Source organism: Stenella coeruleoalba (genome assembly GCF_951394435.1).
Source record: "Stenella coeruleoalba genome assembly, chromosome: 5".
In the NCBI taxonomy this organism is placed as follows: Eukaryota; Metazoa; Chordata; class Mammalia; order Artiodactyla; family Delphinidae; genus Stenella; species Stenella coeruleoalba.
Genome location: NC_137150.1, coordinates 116958468 through 116984449, shown reverse-complemented (window position 1 = coordinate 116984449; position 25982 = coordinate 116958468). Strand labels below are relative to the sequence as shown.

Genomic DNA, 25982 nt, shown 5'->3' with positions numbered 1-25982 from the left:
TCTGCCAACAGTATATAAGATGGATTAAAGGGGCAAGGGCAAAGATAGGCCACTCAAGGCCAAATCCAATTGTCCAAATTAAAAGATGAGAAACCTCATCAACAGTAGTAAAGGGATGCATGAGCAAGGTATTAAAACTCTGACCTGTCAACACCTAGTAATCAATGGGAAATAAATGCGAAATTGAGAATAATTCCTTATTTCTGAATCATTATATCATTCACCAAAAGAATGTAAGAGAATCAGGTTTGGGAAGAAGTAGTGAATTCAGTTTTGGATATACAGAGTTTAAAGTGCCTGTGAAGCATCCAAGTCTCTATGTTGAACAGATAATTGGACATACGTACAGATCTAAAATGCACAAGGGAGGTTTGGTTAGGAACACAAACTTGTGAATCATAAGTATGTAGGCAGCAGAGGAAGACAAACTAGCAGACACGACCATCCAGGAAGGGTGAAGAGCTAGAAGAGGGTCAAGTACAGACCTTGCCAACACTGATATTTAAGGAGTAGAAAGAAAAGAAAACAAAGAATGCAGATAGGAATGAGAGTAGTCCAAAGCAGCTCGTCTCAGGAAGGCAGAGATTCTGAAAATCATGAGCAGAAGCCAATAGTGACAAACTATAAAATGGCTGATGATTACTGAACACTTACATTGTTGCAGACATTTTCTAAGAGTTTTTTTAAATACAGAAACACATTTAATCTTTTAAAAAAATGATATAAGGCAGTTTTTACTGTAATCCTATTTTATAGATGAAGAAATGTAGGCACAGAAGAGTTAAAGAGTGCACTCAAGATCAACACGACAGTGAGGAGCTGAGCCAAGATCTGGACACAGGCAGTGTGGTTCTAGAGCCTGCACTCTTACCACTCAGAAGAGAGAAAGAAGTCCAGCAAGTTAAGGACTGAAGAACATTTGAGTGCAGCTTCAGCTGGAGCGCAGATTAAAATGCGCATGCAGTATGGCTGAGGGGGGCATCAGCAAATTTATACCCCCTGCCTTTTCACGTGACATACAATAATGCAAAAAGCACATTTCTCCACCCTACTAGTCAGGCTCAATTAGTCTCTGAGGGGAGGGCCAGAGGTAATCCTTAGAAAAATTAAAGTTGGACAAGCACCTACCAAATGTTCTCAAAATAGTTCTCACTTTAAAAGGCTTTTAAGAATCCACATGATAGATAGGACCTAGACACTTTTTATAAAGAAAGCTCACCCTTTTGATGCACACCTAAGGTTAAGGATATTAATCTAGTTCCAGATTATTGAAAAAGAACCATTTGCTAAAGGACAAACTGATATTGTACAGGCTTTGGGCTAATACAAAGCAAAACAGTGAGCTACTTTTGTAGTAGAGCAAATATGTCTCCCAAATAATGAACGTATTTTTTAACTAAGTTTATAAATTCATTTTATACTGAATTTGATTTTATTTGTATCATCCTCATAACACTGGGTTATCAAAAATGTCTATCCCTTGTCACATCCTGGTTAATAATTAACTGTAAATTTACAAGTGTGGAGGTGAAAAGTTGAAGGGGTTCATATCCAAGCTCCCCAACTTTCTTGGTAAAGGTGAGATCATCCTATTTTACTGGAGCTGCACTGAATAGGAGGTTGAGAATGGTAGTGAAGGTGTGAAAGAACTTTGCATGGAGTAAGGAAGGATATTTGAAATTCTGGTGTGTATGTCTGTGTGCATTCAATTGCGTATGTAGTTCTCTCAATCATGACTCATTTACTTTTATTAGTAGTATTATAGTACTTATTATTTGATTATTGTAAGTCACCTCTATCAAATGGCTAATTAGAAAAAGAAGGAATTGGAGGCTAGAAAGTACAGGAGGGGGTAGGGGAAAGCATATGTAAAATAGATTGTTTTTTCATTTTTTAAAAGCAACGACCCTCTCCCTTTCCACCCTCCAACCCCCTGCAAAAAAAACCCACCAATGCTTATATGTACGCACCGCATAACATTATCCAAACATGGAAAAATATGTGTCCACAATGGTTAACACCAGTGCCTCCAGTACTAGCTGGGGAATAGGGATATAAAGTAGGTAAGAATAAAAACACCAGCAAAACAGAAACAGACCTATGGTATAATGTTAAGTGAAACTAATAAAATAAACATGAACAAGGGCAAGTCAACATGAATTATTTCATTCATTCAGCAAAAATTTGTTCAATGAAAACATACTGAAATGATTAGGTGGATGCACTGTGAGCAATTTCTAACTTGGTTTGCTATAACTTTGACATGGTTTTTAGAATAAAGTGAGAGTAAAAGAAAAGCAGATGAAAGAATAGAACTACAGATATTTGCACAGTGATCTTGTAACAACAATACTTTTGTGTCTGCAAAGGAGGTATATAAACTGGGCCATCACATACTGTGGACTGAATTGTTGTCTCCCACCCCCAAATTCATTTGTTGAAGCCCTTACCCCCAAATGTGACTGTATTTGGAGACAGGACCTTTAAAGAGATAATTAAGATTAAATGAGGTCATAAGGGTGGGGCCCTAATCCAGTATGACTGGTGTCCTTATAAGAAGAGGAGAGGAAGAGACATCAGAGATGCACACATGCACAGAGAAAAGGTCATGTGAGGACAAAGTGAGAAGGCTACTTTCTGCAAGCCAAAGAGAGAGGCCTCAGGAGAAACTAAACCTGCCAACATCTTGATCTTGGACTTCCAGCCTCTAGAACTGTGAGAAAATAAACTTATGTTTTTAAAGCCGTCCAGTCTGTGGTATTTATTATGGCAGTCCTAGCAGCAAAATACACATGCTTTGGATGAGGTTATCACTGGCACAACAAATAATATTTAATCTGCTTAACAATGTAAAGTAAATTTAAAAAAAATGATTACACAACTGTATCCCTACTTACTCTTCCCAAGTATGCTGTGTGATTGTACTTCAGAGGGAGGACAATAGGACTCAGAAGCCAAAGTCAACAATTCTGAATCATAAAACAAAGACACTGAACTTCTGGAGAATTAGATATAGGAGGAGAGAATCCACCTTAGTCTCAATAAATCTAAAACTAAGAAAAATAATTTTTAGTCACTTCTTTGAAATTGCCAGTGAGGGAAATAATGAAAAGTTTCCAAGAAATGGGGGTTCAAAAGTAAACAGAATTTAAACATCAATTTAAGGTGCATAAAATGCTACTGACAGTTTTATTTAGTGCTGTAGTTCTCAACCTTCAGCAGATATCAGAATCTTCTGAAGGACTTGTTGAAACTTGTTAACTCTTCAAGTTTTAACATGTGTTAGTCAGTAGTTCTGATATGGGGCTCAAGAATTTTCAGTTCTAACATGTCCCCAGATGATGCTGAAAAGCTGCTTGTCTGGAGACCACACTTTGAGAACTACTTATTTAATGTATTTAGTGTATTGTATTTTAACGAATCTGCAAAGTATTATGGGATCTCACAGGTTCACTCATGGCTACAGTCTCCTTATACAAGATGTTTGTAACAAGTTCCTAAAAATCTTCTCTATCTATTTGAATTCTACCCTAAATTATTTCAAAATGTAATTGTGGGGGAGTGGGAAGGGAGTACTATAGTAATCAAAATGAGAGTCATTAAATCAAAGTGAAATCTGCCATGGACAACAGTTCTATGAGGTTTCAATTGTTAAATTACTAGCCATAAGTTATATTTAATCCAGTAAATAATGTTAAGAAAATTTCACTAACCTAAATCTTAAGAGTAGATTAGAAGCTGATATAAAAACAAGTTGTTTCCCTAGGTCTTGAAAAAGGTCCCTTTTTTAAATAAGAACTTCAGATTCATAACTAGGAATGAATAAACTGGCTTTTAAGTACAGAGTAAATATGATAATAATACTTACCTGGATGTGCCTTGTAAAAGGAGTAATTTCCATATGGTGTTTAGCAGTTTGTGTCTCAGTGGTCAATTATACACATAAACACAAACAACTTTACCATTATGGTAGAATATCATAAAATACTGAAGATACTTTATAAATGCTTTGATGATACATATGAAGTTTCCAAACTTGCAATAGGACTTGAAAACCGATGCAGAGCACTAGTTCTGCTCAGTAGAGAACTTGAAATCTAAACCAAAACACATTCTGATGGCTATAATATGCAAAATCTAACTTTACAACAGAAATAGTACCAATTCTTTGTCATTAATACCTTAGCAGTATATTGATACCTTTAAAAGGAGTATTATATAACAGTTTAATATTTTCTTGTTCCTCTTCCACCCAGCATCTTTTATGAGAGGCACTTATGAAGAGCACTAGCTTTGGCGACGCTATAAGAAACATACACATAGTATAATGATATATTTTACTACACTAACAAAGTATCACTTATAAAGAATTTTTATAAATTCAAAAATAGGTTGTTGGTAACAATGATTACCTTTAAAGCATTGAATTTCATTCACAATATTACTTCATTAATCTTAAACAGCAGTTCCATCTACAAAATGTTCTACAGCTTTTTCCTTTTTGAAAAGGAGGTAAATAAATGCAGGTAAGATACTCATAACTTCTAGTTCAACAATATCAACTTCATTTCACAGCACTGATTAGTAGAGAACATTTTCAAATAAAGTAGTATACAATTTACAAAAATAGAATGATTATATAATGCAAACACTGTCCTCCATTATGAAGAATATGTGTGTGTATACATGTGTGTATGTATGTATATATACATATACATACTTTTTATAAGTTTCACTATTAAATAGCCCTTATTCAAGTACTTTTTTTCTGGTATCTCTTGAAATAATCACCTTGCTATATTATATGTAAATACATAAAAAAATAAAAGGTTAATCTAAGAAAAGGTTAAAAGTTTCAGTGTGGTTGACTTAAATATCAGCCGCTCACTTCAGTGAAAACCTGATTTGAATTCAAAACAGGTTTAGGTGCCATACTAAGTTTAACAACTTAGTCAAAAATACAGATATAGTTAAGTGTCAAGTACTCAGTAAATTTCTAATGTGCTAACATTAGAGCAAAATTAAAAGTGTGTATTAATCTATTTATCACCCAATCTTAAACAATCCCCAGACAAAATTCATTTATATAACTAAAAAAATACACTAATATATAATATACCTGCTTACAAACACATAGGTAGCCATAAATAAAACTTTATTCTTTAATTTCATTTACAAGCTACCAAATATTATGTATTGTACACAGTGCTGAACACTTAAATGGCTGTAGTCATGGAGGATCCAGACTGAATGGAAAGCTGTAGATAAAGAAAAGATAAAAGCAAAGTAATACTGTAAAGACAAGTGGCAAAAGCATGGTTTTGCCATAATAAAATCAACTGGATTTGTAATTATACATCAGTTCTGGTTAAAACAAAGTCTGAGCGCCATGCGATTCTCAGCTTTGTTTGCAGTCTGGCTAAAGTCTGTAGAGTCCTTTCGTCTTCTGCGGTGATTAAAATAAAAAGTTAAAAACTATAGCAGCAACAAGCAAACCCTGTAACAGGAAGGCAAGGGTTAAGAACTAAAATAAAGTTTATACAGTGTGTTTAGGGAAAGTATGTGCAGTTTATCTTCCATCAGCAGGAGTCCGACTGAGGGACAACATGATTCGGGCAAATCGCTCACAGAGTTCATGCGTGGAGTACGGAGGTAACTTCGGCGGCTCATGGAAACCTTTAATCTCCGTAGAACAATCAAGCAGTTTTGGCAGAAAATCTGTCAGCTTCTCTTGGAGGTTTGCTGCAAATATAAACAATTAGATGTAACTAAAGATCGACAGGGAGAGAAATTATCTTCAACAAGATTTATTAATTTGGAGTGGTCAGTTGATGTTTCATTTCAAAACATGTAAAATCATTACCATTTGGGGGGAAGAAGTAAAACATAAATGGCAACAGTAGTGTGCACAGCTTAGTTTGTAAATAAGAAAAAAAACTGATGCGAATATAAACATGTTACAGAATATAAAAAATGATAATAACTAACATCTAATTCTAACTGCTTTTAATCCCAACACCCCAGGTGTCCACCTGCATTGTTTAAACTTACATTCCATTTCTTGTCCAAGATAGGAACACCATCGATTTCTCATATCTTCCACAGCAAGTATATCTTTCTCTTCCATTTCATCCACCAATAACAAGGGCAAAAATGGGACAATAAACTCATTCATGATAATCAGACCATTGTTTACTTCTCGATCCTCTCCAGATTCAAACAGTTCTGCAGCCTGCTCATTTAATTTCTTAACGCAATGAAAAAAAGAACAAGTTTGTTTCCTTTTTTAATTAAATAAAAATGTAAGTGTTAATACTGAAGGCAACATAACAAGCATGTTCGCAGACAGTATTAGAACAAATGGAAGTCACAAAATGCAACCTCAACCTATTGAGCAAGAAAAGTCTCTTAGAAAAGGCTATGCATATAACAACAGAAACAAAAGCAAAAAAGAAGTGGGAGAAATAATGTTGCCATGTTTTTAAAGCTTAAGTTCAGTTTATTTTACTTTGATCATCACTATAGGGACCATTTTAAAATTTGTTCTCCAGAGGTGAATTTCCCCCAATTCTAAAATTTGACAAGCACTCAAAGTAATTTTAAAAAGGAAGAAATTTTTGAAAAACTCATCATCTTTTCCATAAATGTCAACTCAACAGAGACTGTTATACTTCTTGATACAAAAATATAAAGGTAATCCATTAGTTCATTTACTCCTTCAAAAAATTCTTACTCAGTACATGCCATGTGCCAGAAACTGTTCTAGATGCAGGGGTACCCAAGTGATTAATACAGAAAACTCTCATGGAGCTTACAATCCCTTACAATACAGGGATCAGTAAACTTTTTCTGTAAAGGACAAGATAGGAAATATCTTAGGCTTCGAGGGCTATATCGTTTTCGTTGCAATGACTGATCTCTGCCGTTGCTGTACAAAGGCAGCCATATGTAAATGAATGAGCACGCCTATGTTTCAATAAAACTTTATTTATAAAAACAAGTGGTAGGCTGGAGCACAGGCCAAGTGTGCTGACATCTAATTGAGTAGAAGAGAGAAATCCATGTGATAAGAAACAGAGACATAGGAGACAGATAAAAAGGTACAGGTATAATAAGACGTTTATGTCTGAAGTCTTACGTTTACAGAATGATAAATATGATTTTTAAATAGTTTTAAGCTGAACTTCAAATACAAAAATTTTATTATTTCTTACAGTTATGTTATGTCATTCTTGTGCAATTTATCTTGATTTTGTAGAGAGGCTTATGCTGAAAGTCCAATTCAGCCACTAAGCAAATTATTTAACCTTCAGCAAACAAGTACCTTCCTAGCTTCAGCGTCTTTATATGAAAAATGAGATACTATTACCTTCCTTACACAGTGGTTAAGACGATTAAATGAGGTAAGCCTTTAAGTATCTAGTGTAATTTTTATAATTTGCTTTCAAAGACATGTAATTATTCTGAAATTCGATGTTAAGTTCACTAAATCAAAACATATCCTAGAAACAACTCAAACATAGTATGTCCAAAGCCAACCTTATTCATTCTCTTAAGAGTCCCGAAAGCCAAAGACAGAACTAGTAAGTCAGGCAGCCTTAATGCTTCTATTTCCTTCTTCCCACTCATCTAATAGTTACCAAGTCCTTGATTTCATTTCCTTTACCATCTTATATACCCTCTCTTTCATATTCATCGTACTTCTGCCTTAGTTGAGGCTCTCGCCCTCTCTTCCCTGTCTATCTCCTCTAGCGTTCTTCATTTCAATCTTTACTCCTTTCCAGTTCATCTTCTAGTATACGACTGCCAGAATGATTTTCCAAAACCTGATCAAGCCAAACTTACACCAACTTTACAATGGTACCAATGCATTAGAATGGTGCATAAGCTTCTTCACAGTCTAACAACAAATCCTGTTGGCTTCATCACTTCCACCTAACCCTGTTCCTCATAACTTAGCCACAATGGATTTATCTTCATTTTCTGTTGTATACTTCCCATGCCTTTTCATATGATATTCCTTTGTCTGGAATGTTTTTCTCTCTTCTCTACAAGGCTTTAAACTCTTATTTATCCATCAAGATCCAGATCAGTGTTTATCTTATCTCTTAAGCTTCTCCCCAACAATTCCAGGTATATTATTTTGCATATTTCTCATAATAATACTTATTCTGAAATATAAAAATTATCTGTGTACATCACTCACCAGATTGAATTCTCTTAGGATAAATAATAGGTCTTATTTATCTTTGCATCCCTCAGAATCTGACACCCAGTAAATACTCAATGTAAAAAAAAAGAAAAACCTTAAAGGAACACTAAAATAATCCTCCTGAGGTTTTATTTAAATCCCTATGTGAAACAACAAAGTGTGGCTGGTTTACTAACCTAAAATGATAAAAGAAACACATTCTACCATTTTATAAATGTCTTAAAATAACCATCAAGTTTTTTTGGTTGTATTTATGTTTAAAACAGTTTTACCAAAATATTTCAATATCCCAACACTGTAACGTTTTTACATTAAAAATTGCTTTAACTCATTCAATGCAAAATTTTATATAATTATATAAAACTGTACTTTTTTAAACTGAAATATATATAATTCAGGTCTTCCTTCTCAGGGGTTGATTAAAAACCTTTTGAAACTGACCAAATTAAGAATACCATCCTTAATGGATACAAACCATCAACAATTAAAGTCTTAAAATACACTCAAATGCAGCAAAATCAGCTAAGAGAAAAATAACAAGATCACAAGCCTCTAATATTCACATTCAAAAATTCCGAAAACATACCGCAGACTACAATTAACATATACTATGTAGTTCTACTGAAAGAAAACATTTCACCAGTACACCTACTTAAAGTTTTTTAAAGTACACATAAACCAAGTAACCTATATAGATTCAAAAATCATACTCTTGAATACCTTTATATATTTTATAGAAAAAAACTGCAACTTAGAAGTTCACAATCTATAGTCATGTTAATAGCTAAATAAAATCTAATCAGAAAAAAGTATAATGATGGAATTTGTAATTTTATACATAACGGTTAGCTGACTCAAGAAACATTAACAAAGTACTCCAGATATCTAGAGAGTAAACTGGTGGGGGAAAAAAAAAACTTGCTAAAAAGATTTCTTAAAGTTTATAACAACAATAATATTTCAGCACATAGATAGTAAAAATATTTGAGGAAAAAAATTCCATTGACTAGGTGAAAAAAAACGATATTATACTACAATGAATCCTTTAACATTATGTACACCAAATATACTATTTATAAAAACTCAGAAAAATCTATTCTTTTTCTGGAATAATAATGATGATAATTCATCATTTAGGCCCTCTTCTGTCATCAAAAGAGGGAATGGCAGAATGAGAAGAAATCTAAATATAAAAATGTAATTATTCTGACCTCATTTTAAGAACATTTCTGGTTCATCATCTGTAAAACTTAAGATCCTTAAAGAAGAAGGGATGAAGAATTGAGTGTATTTTCCCACCTCAAGGGAATAGACCCAGATTATAGACATCATCATGACACCCCATCAGAATTAATAGTCAATCACTTATATATGAGTCTGGATAACTGCCCCAATGTAAGACAAAATGATAAAGTAAACACATACTATGTACATTCAACTTACTAGTAAACATTCTCTTCTATAATGTGATATCAATTCTTCATCATGTCCTCTGTATGGGCCTTTGGACAAGAGTTCTTTGTTATTCTGATAAGCACAGATAAGGAACAGCAAGGAATCTATATAACTTAAAAAAAAAAAAAGTACAGCATTACTATTTTATCTTTGTAAAAAAAGGTCAATTACAATTTTAAAGCATTTTAAGTATACATTTAAATTTTGATTATCCAGAACAACATTAAAATAAAAAGTATCATCTGATGATACACTGTATGCCTGAAGGCATCTTTTGAGTAACAGCCACATCTGAAACCAGCAGATAGTTGTCTTAAAAGTAAAACAAACAAAAAACAGAACTAGGAATTAAGAAAAAACTGAGAAAAAGGCCATAATTGATGAATTCAGAGTTCCTTCTGTCTTCCTTGGTATTTATTTCCATTTAGACTCAAAATTAACACTGATGTGAAAGTCAACGATCTGCTTTTTTTTTTTTTTTTTTTTTCCGCTACACGGGCCTCTCACTGTTGTTGTGGCCTCTCCCATTGCGGAGCACAGGCTCCAGACGCGCAGGCCCAGCGGCCATGGCTCACGGGCCCAGCCGCTCCGCGGCATGTGGGATCTTCCTGGACTGGGGCACGAACCCGCGTCCCCTGCATCAGCAGGCGGACTCTCAGCCACTGTGCCACCAGGGAAGTCCAACGATCTACTTTTTAAACAACATAATGTCATTTTTGTTTGAGGGAAGGATCAGATTACTTTGTTCCTTTATAACGAACAGCACTCGATTCATTCAGTGACTCTTTTTTAGTCAGGTTTTTTTCTATGTGAGGGCACAGTTCTACTCATTGAGAAAAATGTAAGAGGGGAGAATATCCAAGGGAGATGGGTGAAGTAGAAGGGAAAAAATGCTTCTAAATCTGGGAAATCTAGTGGGATACAAACAGACAAAAGAAAACACTAACATAAAAGGCAGGCAGGGTTAGGCCTTTGTTTTATAGTTAATATTAATATGTTATTTATATAAGTCTAGACCTTAAGAAGTTCAAACTAGGGGCTTCCCTGGTGGCGCAGTGGTTGAGAGTCCGCCTGCTGATGCAGGGGACACGGGTTCGTGCCCCGGTCTGGGAAGATCCCACATGCCGCAGAGCCTGCGCGTCCGGAGCCTGTGCTCCGCAACGGGAGAGGCCACAACAGTGAGAGGCCCACGTACAGCAAAAAAAAAAAAAACAAAAAGAAGTTCAAACTAGGTTTTAAAAAGGGAATATGGGAAAAATGTTTGAGCACTATATTTGTCTCTAAAACGATTATTCTTCTCCTAACATGCTGTAGGAAAAAATATATACAGCTATATATTTGTATAACTGAAATATGAAAGATATTTTAAGATATTTCCTATGTGTCAGATTTTCCAATCATAACGTATCTTCTCACAAATTCAGAAAAATGCAACATCCTAAAAAGTGAAATACTGTACAGAAACAATGTTTACTGCCAATCAGTGTTACTGTTTATTAATTTCAGGTGCTCAGAAACAAGTCTATAGTCCAAATGTTAAATGTAGAATTATGTGGAAATTAATGTACACATTCATAACAAATCAAATTACACACCTGAAACTACTTCATAAAAAATAAGTTCTTTTAAGTTATGTTTTGGAAACAGCTTTTCCCAGGAATTTGTTTTTGAGAAAACTTAGGGTATGAAATCTTATTTTGAAATAATATGGGTATAGTCTCAGCTAAAGCTTTTTTTGTTTAAAGAGTGATAATAATATTAAATGTTGTTTTACGTCACTAAGTTGAATTAGTTTGCTGGCACATCTACCTTCCCTTTTATAGCTATTAAGTTTCCTGTTGAAAGGTCTCCCCTGAATGACATCCATATCTGGCTTTCTAGACCTGAGTCATCGCTCTGAGAATAGCTCTGAAACTATGAACATGTTCCAATTTTCTAGTGAAGTACACAAAACGTTCTACATTTTATCAACGTTTAAAGTGCTTACACTTCAAGTAATCAGAATAAAATTCAGCAGTCCAGTTACCAAATTCTTATTTAAGATAAAATAAGACTATATAGCCTGATAGATTCTCTTTATCTTCCAGTTTTACTGCTGTAAAATTATGGTTCCTAAAAACATGATTTCATTTCATTACTCAGAGAAGTAATAATGACCCATCAATAAATAATTCAATTTATGGCTTTCAGGTGCTAAGTTTTCATTAAAAACAAGTTTGACAAAACCTTTTGGCAATGTTTTATACACTGCTAGTAACGGTTACCGCTATATTTAAAGTGGTAAAATTAACATTTCTTTTTACAATATTCCATAAGTATTATTTGTCACCACTACTAATTTTCTAGCTGACCTTTCACATTTGCTATGCTAAGAATATTCACTTTACCAACAAGAACATATTTAAGAATAAGCAAATTATGAAATTTAAACATAATTCCAAGTTATACTTAAAGTCCTTTAACAAATGTTAACTCAGAAAAGCTAATGTAGAAGCTATGCAGAGAGCAAGAAAATGACAGGTTCATCTTGTTAATTCTTATTGTGATAATGAATACATTTTGTCCTTTTCTGATTTCATTAAATTATACAAGAATACAGAGGTCTCTATTTCAATTTTTCTCTCCCTAGTCAGTCGTGTGACCTTGACAAAGTTATTGCAGCACTGTGGAGCCCAGTTTCTTTACCTATAAAATGGAAATACCTTTTAGATACTCTGTTCAATTGTAAGACCATATTAATATTTTTCTCAGAAAACTTAATCTCCAAAATCCTAAAGCTAATTAGAATATCCCTATTAAATAAAACTTTGACCAAAATATTAATAAAATAGAGCTACTGATCAAAACAGTTTTCTATTTCAGTAACCAAAGTAAATTATCTTAAAAGTACACAATCACTAGGACTTTAATAATTTGTATCCAAGTATTAACATTACTTTTTACTTTTGTGTGATAACTTTTAAGATTTTGATAAGTGTAAGAATGATGGCATTGTGTACTGTCCAACGAACAGAGCCGCACTGTCCAACAGAACTTCCTGCAATAATGGAAGTGGTGTATCTGTGCTGGCCAAAACAGTAGCCACTAGTCACGCGTAACTACTGAACATTCAAAATGTGGCTAGTATGATTGAGAAACCGAATTCTTAGCTTTAAAAATTTTAATTAATTTATATTTAAATTTTTGCATGTGGCTGGTGGCCACCATGTTGGACAGCATAGCTCTAGAAGTAATGTTGCATGTTGGCATTTAAAAAAAACAACATTATTACCTCAAGTGGAGGTTTCTTATACTTTACACAATAAAAAAGAAAAGGAAAAAAAAGAAAGAAATCAATATCCCTTTTACTTGGCGGCAGTATTACAGTGTATTTTAAATATAGCACATAAAAAAATCCTTAGTCAAGTAAATTAATGTTAAAGGATACGAATTGAGAAATACGTGTATAATAAGTAAATACACATTAATGAATAATCTATAATGGTCAATAAATCAATATGTATCCTTTTCTTCTCGGTAACAATGATTGCAATTTAAAAAGCAGAAATTCCTTTAAAACCATCTGTAATTTGTATGAGAAGTAATCTAAAATATTTACAGTCGCAGTATTTAGAAGACAAGTGATTAGTTTTCTACAGCTATATTTTTTATAGTACCTCGAAGTTCAGAGAAAGAGACAGATTAGAAACACTATCTCTAATTTGAAGTCAAGATTAAACTCAGAAAGAACAGGAAAAAGGCTAGTGACTGGAAGGTAGATGTTGAAGAATACAAAGAATTCCATTTGCTGGGCTACCAGCTTCTTCGGTCCCCAGCAAACTTCTAGGCTTCAGTCTAATCCTATTCCATTCTAAGTTTCAATTGCAGTGTTTGAGAGCTGATAAAAACAATGACAATAATGCCAGCTTTACAGATTTAGCTTAAAATGGAAAATATATTGTATGTGGGGTATATGGGAACTCTTTGTATTAATTTTGCAATTTCTCTGTAAATCTAAGACTGTTCTAAAATAAAACATTTATTGAAAATATACACTGTGAAAAAAACCTTTTCTATAGATGAGGTCACATCTGAATAGAATACAAAAATTAAGCTCTCCTTTTCATGTGTGTACATCTTGCCTTACCTTTCTCTTTGAAAATTTTCTAGCCCAATTATGAGATACATGGTTGTTTCCCTGAATTTTCTATAATCCTGATGCCATTCCTGTAGGTGAAAGAAAATAGTAAAAGTATATAGATATTAAAACTACAATGAAAACTGCTTATAAATACACTGTTTTGATAACTGTTTGAATTAACAGAAGCAAAGAGTTCATAATTAAAGATAAACTAGACCTAAATCAAGACTTTACTGTCTTACATACAAAACTATTTATCGGTATAATAATAAATGTAAAAATTATTAGACATTGATGAGAAATTAAACAATGACTCACTAGAAGAAAACAGAAATACAAAGGCAAGATAATCAGTCAGGTAGGTCATCTCTCTCTCTCAAAAATTCTTCATTGTAAAATTTTATTATTAAGATATCATTATAGAATATTTGGGGTGCATGTATCTTTTCAAATTAGTGTTTTCATTTTTTCCAGACATATACAGAGGAGTGAATTGCTGGATTATACTGATGGTTCTATTTTCATTTTTTTGAGGAACCTCCATACTGTTACCCATGGGGAGAGGGAAAGGAGGAGTGCGATAGGGGTACAGGATTACAAAATACAAACTACTATGTATAAAATAGATAAGCAGCAAGGATATATTGTATAGCATAGGGAATTATAGCTATTATCTTGTAATAACTTTTAATGGAGTATAATCTGTAAACATACTGAACCTATGCTGTACACCTGAAACTAATATAACGTAAAGCAAATACACTTAAATTTAAAAAGTATTATTATAGATCTACATCACATTGAAGGTAGAAGGTAAATGAAACTAACTCCTCTAACAGGAAGCAAAGCTTGAAGACTGTTATTTGAAGCACAGTTTTAAGGAACTGAAAGAAAAAAAAAATGTTACATCATAATAAAATTATTTAACCTTTTAATTTTCCCAAATTTGTGTTAAATTTTAAATGTGGTTGCTGAATACTCTTTTCAGCTGAGCTATGGTGAAAAAAGATAGATGCATTTCACATTTCAACAGCCTCTCCCTCCAAAACAACTCACAATTATTGGGCATGTAATGTGACTAAATGATTCAGAACTTACAACTTATAACTCTAGAAAATGACTTAAAAAAATAAAATCAAGATTTTTTTCCTAACTTACTTAATAAAAATTGATTCAAGGAAAATCATAACTAAAATTCAATATAGGACTAACCTAAAGGAGATAGTGATGATAGAAGTGTGAAAGCTTTTATATACATATTATTATAAGTAAATGAAAATAAGAAACATACAGGCCAGTTATTGACCAGCTACATTCTACTTGAATATGAATCATTTTAATTTTTAATTTTAAAAGGCATAATTTCCACACTATAAGTAATAACAAATAAAGGTAAAATTGTCTTGCAAGCATAAAGTTAACTTTTCTGGGGGAAGTATTCAAATTGCCACTCTATTGTCATTAGAATCACCTTAGAAGTTGTTAAGTAGGTAAACTTTTTCTTTAAAGGGTTAGACAATAAATGTTTCAGGCTTTGCAGGCCATGCAGTCTCTGTTGCAGTTACTCATCTCTGCGGTTGTAGTGTGAAAGTGCTGATACGCAATACCTAAACAAATGGCTTGTGTTCCAATAAAACTTTACTTAAAAAAGCAGGTGGTGAGCTGGATTTGGTCTGTGGGCAAGGTCTGCTGATGCGTGACTTAGAGCAAGACAAAGATATGTGGGATATACAGAATCCAAAAACATGTCATGTAAATACCTATAAGATTTAGTGGCTCTGCAGTTAGAAAAAATATGAGAAGTTTTCATAATAAAAATATGCTGAAGCCAATCTGATGAAGCATGCTTGTAGAGAGACTGTAGAATCAAATCACAAATAAAAAATCAAGTCCCGGGGCTCCCCTGGTGGCACAGTGGTTGAGGGTCTGCCTGCCGATGCAGGGGACGCGGGTTCGTGCCCCGGTCCGGGAGGATACCGCATGCCGCGGAGCGGCTGGGCCCCTGGGCCGTGGCCGCCGGGCCTGCGCGTCCGGAGCCTGTGCTCCGCGGCGGGAGGGGCCGCAGCGGTGAGAGGTCCGCATACCGCAAAGAAAAAAAAAAAAATCAAGTCCCATGTTACTTGAATCTTGGAGACAAGGGTAGAGTTAGCAACCAATTTGCCTGCCATCTCTGGCATGTATTGTGTGTCCATTTATTTGTGGCTGTGTTCCTAGATTTTCTATTCTGCTTTATTGCTCGAATTTACCTATTCTTATGCTAATATTATTATAAAGCATAAAGGTTAAGATAATTTGTATTGATTTCAAGTAAAAAAGCCTTCCTACCTCGTTCTTCTTCAAGAATGTCAGGACTAGAGTGAGATCTTTGCATTTCCATAAAAATTTTGAATCAGCTTATTAAAGCTCCATAAAACAACTTGCTAGAAGTCTTACAGAAACTGCACAGTATCACTAAACCATTTTGGGGAAAACTGACATCTTTATAATACAAAGTTTCCCAAACACGATACGATACATATATCCATTTGTTTAGGTCTTCTTTATAACGTCTCCTAAAGTCATGCACAATTTTTGCTAAATTTGCTTCTAGGTACTCCACAGTTTGGGTACTACTAAAAATGCTGTTATTCTTTAGAATTTCTATCTGATTATTTGTTACTGGTATAAAGGAATAAAACTGATATTTGACATAAGACTTGTATGTTACAGAGCTCTCTTATTATCTTTATTTATCTCCAGTAAATTTATCTGTAGATTTTGTATTTTCTAGGTATAAAATCTGCAAATAATGAAAACTTTGTTTCTTCTTTTGCAATCTCTTACTTTTTGCTTTATTTTTTGTTGCCTTACTGTCCTTGAATTACCAGTACAATGCTGAATAGAAGTGGTAATGGCATACATGCCTGTCTTTTACTTGATCACAAAAGGAAAGCTTTCAATGTTCAGATTTCTTTATATTTGTTTTTGTTTTTCAAGACACTCTTTAGTAGATTAAAGTAGCTACCTTGTTTCTCCAAAGAAGATATACAGATTGCCAAGAAACACATGAAAGGATGTTTAACATCACTAATCCTTAGAGAAATGCAAATCAAAACTACAATGAGATATCACCTCACACCAGTCAGAACGGCCATCATCAAAAAATCTACAAACAATAAATGCTGGAGAGGGTGTGGAGAAAAGGGAACCCTCTTGCACTGCTGGTGGGAATGTAAATTGATACAGTCACTATGGAGAACAGTATGGAGGTTCCTTAAAAAACTAAAAATAGTACTATCATATGACCCAGCAATCCCACTACTGGGCATATACCCTGAGAAAACCGTAATTCAAAAAGAGTCATGTACCACAATGGTCATTGCAGCTCTATTTACAATAGCCAGGACATGGAAGCAACTTAAGTATCTATCGACAGATGAATGGATAAAGAAGATGTGGCACATATATACCATGGAATATTACTCAGCCATAAAAGAAACGAAACTGTTATTCGTAGTGAGGTGGATGGACCTAGAATCTGTCATACAGAGTGAAATAAGTCAGAAAGAGAAAAACAAATACTGTATGCTAATACATCTATATGGAATCTAAAAAAAAAAAGGTTCTGAAGAACCTAGGGGCAGGACAGGAATAAAGATGCAGACGTAGAGAATGGACTTGAGGACATGGGGAGGGGGAAGGGTAAGCTGGGACGAAGTGAGAGAGTGGCATGGACATATATACACTACCAAATGTAAAACAGATAGCTAGTGGGAAGCAGCTGCATAGCACAGGGAGATCAGCTCGGTGCTTTGTGTCCACCTAGTGGGGTGGGATATGGAGGGTGGGAGGGAAACACAAGAGGAAGGAGATATGGGGATATATGTATACATATAGCTGATTCACTTTGTGAATAGCAGAAACTAACACAACATTGTAAAGCAATTATACTCTAATAAAAATATTAAAAAAATACAACACAAAACAAAAAATAAGTGGAGAAAAATAAACGACGATTATATTATAAAAATAATAACTGTTTTCTGTATCCTTCCTTGTATCTGTTAATGTAGTGAATTACACTAATTGTTTAAGGGAATATAAAGTAATTAAGTTTGTAAATGAGAGCAGTCATTAATCAAAGGCACTCATGAAAGCAAGTTAAAATTTACCAAATTTATAAGTTTTTGAAAAGACAATGTATAAAGTTAAATTTAAAAGCTTGAAAAAATACTAGGTGTTTGAATTGGTAACTTAAAAAAATATTAGTTTTAAAGCCAAACTTAACACAAAGAGAATATTTTGCACAAAAATTACCACAGGCATGATACGACTACTCATGTGTGTGCTCGAGATCTCTCACACAACACTGTCCAATAATGACAAATATATATGGCATACAATGATTAAAACGAATTTCTAACTTCCCCCCAAAATATCTGATGAAGCAAAGAAAAAATATAGCATGGCTTCACTGTAGTACAGTATTTAAGAACATAGGTTCTGTTAACAAAGTTGTGACGTGAAGCTATGAGAACTTTAGGCAAGTTACTTCAACACTCTATGTCAAATTTTCTCACGTGCTTAGCTGTACTGAAATGAAAGATTACTGAATTAAACAATTCCTCAATCTACAGTTCAACCTCTCAAAAGGCACATTACCTCATACTCCTCCAAGTTTACTTCTTCAGGTTTTATCATTTCAATTTTGGCTTGAGCAACTTTCATTATGTTGTGACACCTTCAAATAAAGAAATGTATTTCTAAATCAAAAGCAAACTCCATAAAGACTGAACAACATGTGTTATACAAAACTAGACTACCCAACACATATGAAAATGAAATCCACTATCACTGAGTAATATTTTTTTGAGGAAACAACTTTCAAATACTTAAGCGAAAAACGTGTTTTTTGGACAATACCAGATAGTTACAAAATATATAAAGAAGACAGAAGCAATAATTCTAATTCAAATTTACCATGTTATATTTATTGATACATATGGCTTTTAAATTATATTCTATTAATAAAGATGGAATATGTAAAAAAAATTAAAAATTTATAATGTATTATTAAGTAAGCTCCAGAGACATGAAATCTTATTTTCCTCCAAATGGTATTATTCATAAATAGTAAAAAGGAATCCAAAATGTGCCTATCATTTCAGGTAGGAATGGAAACATTTCAATAGATTTTATGATCAGAACCATTGCTAAAGAAATCCGCCCAAAATATATTTCGTTATCACACACATTTTACTCTGGATTTCAAGCACAAGAGAAATCAGATTTCTTAAAACAAACTATTTTTAGTTGCCAGGGCAAATAACTGCAAAAGACTGAAAAATCAACGTGAGTACTGCATAAGTATCCTCCCCAAATTCAATAGCATATACTCATTGGAACATAGTATACTGACAGTCCAGATAATGAGGGTTATAGCTTCTGAGCTCTTCACAGTTATATGTAACAAAATAAGTGATGCCAACCTTACTACTAATAAAAAATATTAATAGCCAATACTCACTGAGCATTTACTGTCTACCAGATAATGCTCAAAACCATTCACCTGTATTATTTCACTTAATCCTAAATTTCACAGCAGACACATGGTGAGGCAGAAATTAAACCTGGATGCTTTGTTTTCCCTCATACTCTTCTCTACTCACATATTTTTAATTCACTATTTTTGAGACATTCATGAAAGGATAATCATTTACTTCAGAATTTAAATGTGTTTACAATGAACTCCAAGATAGTATAAATGTTTCTGTATTCTAAAATAACTTTTCAGTACTTTGGATCTTTACCTAAGGCCTAAATTGTTTTAAATAGTATTCATTCTAATTAGATTAAATTTAAATTTTTAACATTAGTAAATAGTTTTATAGGAGTTTCTAAGAGAAAACAGTTTTTGGTAAACCAAAATTAATTTAACCATTCTAAGCCTTCTCTTTATGTCAGGAGATGTTTAATTACTTTATTTGTACATATAATTACTTTTCTCCAGTGGTTCTCACACAAGGGTGATTTTGCTCCCTCAGGGGATATCTGGCAGTATTTGGAGACCGTATGGGTTGTCACCAGTTGGAGAGTACTACTGGCATTTAGTGGGTAGAGGCCAGGAACATTACTAAATATCCTACAAATTACAGGACAGCCCCCTCAAAAACAAAAAATTATTTGGCCCCAAATATCCATAGTGGAGAGGTTGAGAAATTCAAATATTAAGTCCCCAAAGGGCAGTGATAATTATATTATACTCTTCTGTGTATCTTTACATTGCCTAGCTCAGTACCTTAGTTCACAATTAAAATGTACTAAAGCGATCTAAATTATTTTTACTTCAAACTTTTAAAGGTCATGATTATAAATCTCAAATAAATTACAAAGCAATTGTTCACATTAAGTGAAGTCAAATTTTGTACTGCATTTATTGAAATATGTCTGTGTATGTGTAAAATAAACATTCAAAAATTGCACTGGGAACTATAAAAAAGACAAGGACAATTTGAGCATACGAATAAGATATTAAACATTTTCAAATTACCTTTCATCAAAACTCAAATTTCTATCTCCAAATTGTTCTAGCAATGTTTTCTCAATGATTTTCTTTGGAGCCTGATTCTGGATAAAGTAGACTACTACATGATGTAATCGATAGTCTGTTTCTGGTGGGGTATCTTCTTGGGCCAATTTAACCAACCTTGAATATTCCAACTTAATTGCCTAGAAAATACAAGACAATGTCAATCTTGGTTAATTATAATAATTAAAATCTTTCAATATTATAACTTAATTATCCTTACAGTGAAATATGCTTTTTTCCTTTTAAAATATTACAAATAAGGAGGTAGTACATCTAAGAATATTGTCCCATGTTCCATAGTTTAAATACATCTAAGCTTACCATGTGAGTAACTTCATAAAGCTTATCAGAGCCTGGTCAAAGTCTATTCAGAGGCATAAGACAGAGATACTAGGTATATCACCTAACCTACGCTCAGTTTGATGTACCCCTCTAATGTTTCAAATTCTAGGGCTGAACTGCAGTTCCCTAGAATACCCATATCTGAAAGAAAATGGCTGGCTCTTAAATGCATAACATCACCACAATTAACTTCAATTGCAGAGCTGACAAATAAGGGATGAAAAGCAAGTTTTTTATTTACCATAAAATAAATTTTTCATTGTTTCAAAAATATTTGAATTTTATCAGTGTAATGATAATTAATGCATAATATCACTATTACTACCTTGATACGTGAGCTTACTTTTTCTTTACAAACACCTTAGAATTCATATTATAATGGGAAACAATAAATACTAATGCATGTTCCCACACATAAGCAAATGATTTGAAAAATATCTGCTCATAAAGAAATATGTGTACAGTTATATATAAAATACTACTATAAATAAGAAGCCCATATAGTTAAACATAACACTTTAAAAATATTCATTTATATTAGACACATCTAAATTCTAACTCTGCTAACCATAAAACATTTGGGGCTATATGCAAAATATATTTTACAAAAAGTCCATTCTACTGGAAAGGGTTTTTCTCTTTTCTTTTAAATGCATGCCTTTCTTAAGCAATTCTTGGCCATCCAGAAACTACCACCTATTGGGCTGTATTTTATAGAATTGAGAAAACGTAACTGAAAAACAGTAAATGAAATATTCTAGTTATATATTCTTAGGGGAGCTAATAAGTCCTTTCTATTAATATATAGCTTAGCATTATAAATAGAGTAAGATAATTACTCTATGGCTAAAATAAATTATTCCAATTTTATTTTCAATATACATGTCATTCTAAAGTGTTACTGCTGTGGTTAAAAACAGCCATGAAAATTAACTATATTTAGTCATGTAAGACTATCATGGCTCACTTTACTGCATGTTTTGCTTATAAACTCTTTAATCTTCCCAATTTGAGATTAAAAATTTTTCCAATTTGAAAAAAAGGCACATGATCATTTAATAACTGAACTATACGGAATTTGAGAATAAGTGTAAAAGAAAAACAATAAATAACTGTTCTTCCTTATTATGGCCCTTAGACAATGATTGTCATAGGCTATTAGAAGGTTTTTGGATATTTAAATATTTCAGATGTCATCCTTTTGGCCGAAATTAGTATGACCAGAATAAAATAAATTTGTCTCTTAAATAATATTATAGGTTTAGGCATAAGGAATTACAACACTAAATGATTATCCATTCCCCCCCGCCACCTTCAAAACACAGGCTGTGACTTTTTTTATAAATAGTAAATAGATTTCTATTAGAGCTAGAATATACATCGCCTTTAACTCTACGATTATGTTTATCTCTTGATTTTTCTCTATTTAAGATTCTCCCAATTTTAATGAGTAAATGCCAAAGTTATAATCTATAGGTGTTTTATTAAACCAGTAGAGGTAGAAAGGTACTTCTAAATATCTAGGAGCAATTTTTCAACCACAAAATACCACATTTTATCAGCATAAATTAATTTATCAACTATTTTTTTTTTTTTATGAACTTCCTTCACAAGAAGTTTTCTGACTTCTACAGTATACTGCAACCATACATATTCCTTCAGATTTTCAACAAGGTGTTCCACACTGGTATATTTAGGAGAGCTGTACACAATCTACCGTTAACATTTAACATGGTCCTACTAATCAGGCTCAGTGTTAACCTATTTAGCTTTATTTCCTGTTACTCTTCTACCCAGATCAGGGTCGACTCCCCACAAATGCACACGTCTTTGCTCCTTAAGTTCTCTACATGCATGATGTCCTTGATCATTCCCCATCTAGCCACACATGACTCATTCAATGAGACTAGTTAAAGTCTCTCTTTTTTGAAATCTTCTTCCAAACGATTTCTACTTAGACTTTTTTCTACTTTTCTAAATCATACGATAAAACATATTCTAAATTTATAACTTCTTACAGACTATTTTGATGTAAGTATATGTATACACTAGAAAATGTCAAAAATACAAACATACAGTAAACTCTGGAGGCAGTAAGATCTAAGGGAAAATCAGCTGGAGTAAAATTCAGAAAGCTAGGTATATCATTTTATTTTTAAAATTGTTTATTTTAAAAACTGATAGTGTACTACGAGATGAAGAAAAACTACTTCAAATTCCAGAGGGTCAGAATCATATAGGTTATATTCTTTGAGCACAATGTAATATAAATAGGAATTAAAAATAAAGATAATTCCCAAACTAAACACTTAGGAATTTTAAAATACTGTTCTAAATTATTCTTGGACCAAAGGAATCAAAATTATATTAATACTGGGAATATGAGATCTCAAAACCTAAAGGACACAGCCAGATTGGTAAAGGAAAATTCCAGCTTAAGCAATACAGAATAGCATTTACTTCAAGAAGCTAGAAAAAGAAAATAAACCAAAATAAAGTAGAAGAAATAAAATAATGTGGCAATTAGATAAAGACCACCAAAGGCTTTTTCTTTCCAAAAAGCTGAATGGAAGACCAAAAAATGGAGAAATCAACACCAGAAATAAGGAAGGTGATAATACCAAAAATACAGGAAAAAGTTTTAAAATCTATAAAATAATAATACATAACTTTATACCAATAAACTATAACATCTTCATTAAACAGATGATCATCTAGGAAACTCTAAGTTATCAGAATTACTTTAAGAGGCAGAAAAACTGAAGAGATGCAGAAAAAATATAGATAACTGAAAAGGCTGCCTAAGATCTATGCCCAATAAAGAAATTAGGCCCATTCTGTTTCAGAGCTGTGCTGTCATGTCAGATCTTCAAAGACAAGATGATTCCTGTATCTAAACTGCTCTGAACCTGAAAAAGGGGAAAGCCTCCTTAATGATTATATAAAACTAGTATAATCTGATATCAAAAATTGACAAATATTTTTTAAAAAAAGGAAGTATAGATCAATTTTGTCAGTAAACATAGATGCCAAGACCCACATCTTAGGGGAGCTTGTGTACATAAAAACTACCTTGTGTACATAAAGAATATATAGGAACAGATAGTGTTTACAATGATTAAAAAAAAAGACAGATGAATGCTAAGATCCTTACTTTGCAAGGATTAAGGAGAAATCTGTTCAGCATCTCAAATAGATGCATTAAAAAATTATCTAAATTCCAATACCAGCCAGTTTAAAAGACAACTCTTAACTGTAAATTTAAGAAAGTGCTTTTAAATTTATGAGAGGATCTGTAAAAAACCAATACTACACATTCTATTTAATAATAAAACACTAGAAACATTCACATTACACTCAGGAACTAAACAAAGGAGTTTACTACCATTATTTTGTTATTTATATTCTGAAAAGGCTGGTCAACATAATAAAACCAGAAATAAGAAATAAGTATAATGGAAATTATCCCAATAATGAGATAGTTATTGGGAGGCAGTTTACTGAAATAATCAAAAGAATCAACCAAAAAATTATTAGAAAATACAAAGGGTTCAATAAAATAATTGGATACAATATAAATACATAAAAGTAATTAGTTTTTCCACTACCTACCCTACCAATAATTTGGTATTAAAAGTGAGGATAAACTCAATTCACAGAAATAATTTTTATATATCTAAGATTAGATTAAAAAGGAAGGTATAAGACCATTATGAAGTAAAATTATAAAACCTTACTTAAGGACATAGAGAGGACCAAAAAACTGAAGATTCATATCATGTTCCTTTCTGAGAAGACTAAAAATACTGAAAAATATAATTATCCACCTCACTGTAACTTAATATAATGCAAGTACAATCAAATTCTGAAAGGATTTAAGGAGACAAGTTGCAGTTGGTTAAAAATTATCAAAAAAGAAAAAATGAAACTTGCCAAACTTTCCATTTATAAAAGAAAAAAAATTAAGAGGTGTTTCTACTACAAAATATATTACAAATAAATGGTCCATAATGTAAATAAGTGTAATGTTCAAAAACAGAAAAATGATCAATGGAACAGAGAGACCCAAAGAGATCCATTTATAAATGGGATTTAATATACAATACAGTATTTTAAGTCAGTGTGCAAAGAATGCATTAGTCAAAGTGTTATTAGTCATGATATGTTTGGACTTTTTGGATATTTCTCTATTTGGAGAAAACTGAAATCTCATATCTGGGAATCAAACAATAAAAATCATTAAAGTAACAATTAAAGATTTGCATAATTTTAGAAGTGATCATATAGTCTCAAATCCATTAAGGAAATATTGCTATATTTTATAAGATTAAAAACGTTATGTACAGTTAAGACACCAAAAACAAATTTAAAGATAAATGACAAACCACAAAATACAATTTTCAAATTATAGATGAATCAAAATTCTTAGCAGATCAGATGCTCATTTAAGTTAAAAAAAAGAAAAAAACAAAAAAAGTGTGCAAGAAATGGACAGGCAGTTAACATAAGAAATACCAACTGCCAAAAAATTTATAGAAAGATACTTAGCCTAACTAAAGATCAAAGATACATAAAATAATGGGATTACCCTTTTTATATCATTTTGTCAGCTAAGCATCAATGACAGTACATTGGAAATTCTACTACGCTATGTTCACATGAGTTTTCAAATGATATATGTACAAGAATGTTCACAAAAATACTGGAAATGACCTAAACCAGCAACAAAAATGGTAATGATGAATTTAATAAAAGTTACCATTTGTGAGTGTTCTTTATGTGACACTGACACTTTATGTGATAGACACTGTCCAATGATGTCTACATGGATTATCTCATTTAATTCTCAAGATAACTTTTCGTTTATAAATAAAAAACAATGGCCATGATAATGTCAGTAAATTGCCTAATATCACACAATTATTAAGTGATAAAGCTAGAATTTAAACCCAGGCATCTGAACATAGAGCCTTTGCTAGTAACAGCTCGCCTGGGACAGAACTTTCTAACCTAGGCCATGAATAAGCTGTAAGAATTCTGAGATACTAATCCCATCAGCCTTTATGGTGGCCAGATCCATCACTAGATCCATCCATGTTTGTCATAACAAGGAAAAAACTGGAATGCCCTGCTCTAAAAAAATGTTTAAATAAATTTTGGTAAGCTCAACAGGAAATAAAATGTACTTATGAAAAACAATAAATCTACAAATCACGACATGAATAATCATCCACCACATTACATGAAAAAAAAAACTAGAAAAAGAAAAGATAGAGCATACTTCT

The 25982-nt window shown here is 32.7% G+C and overlaps 1 protein-coding gene across 3 annotated transcripts in view; it reads right to left on the bottom strand.

The window, feature by feature from the left end:
- Positions 1–3832: 3832 nt before the first annotated feature.
- USP25 (ubiquitin specific peptidase 25) overlaps positions 3833–25982 on the bottom strand; it is a 139952-nt gene continuing 117802 nt past the window's right edge. For all 3 annotated transcript variants that reach the window (XM_079921351.1, XM_079921349.1, XM_079921350.1), the window contains 6 exons: positions 20317–20495; positions 18429–18507; positions 13794–13873; positions 9656–9779; positions 6052–6247; positions 3833–5742 (listed from right to left, as the gene is read on the bottom strand). In XM_079921351.1, the coding sequence (XP_079777477.1) occupies positions 5570–5742; positions 6052–6247; positions 9656–9779; positions 13794–13873; positions 18429–18507; positions 20317–20495 (831 nt within the window). In that variant the 3' untranslated portion in view covers positions 3833–5569. The remainder of the gene's footprint in view (positions 5743–6051; positions 6248–9655; positions 9780–13793; positions 13874–18428; positions 18508–20316; positions 20496–25982) is intronic.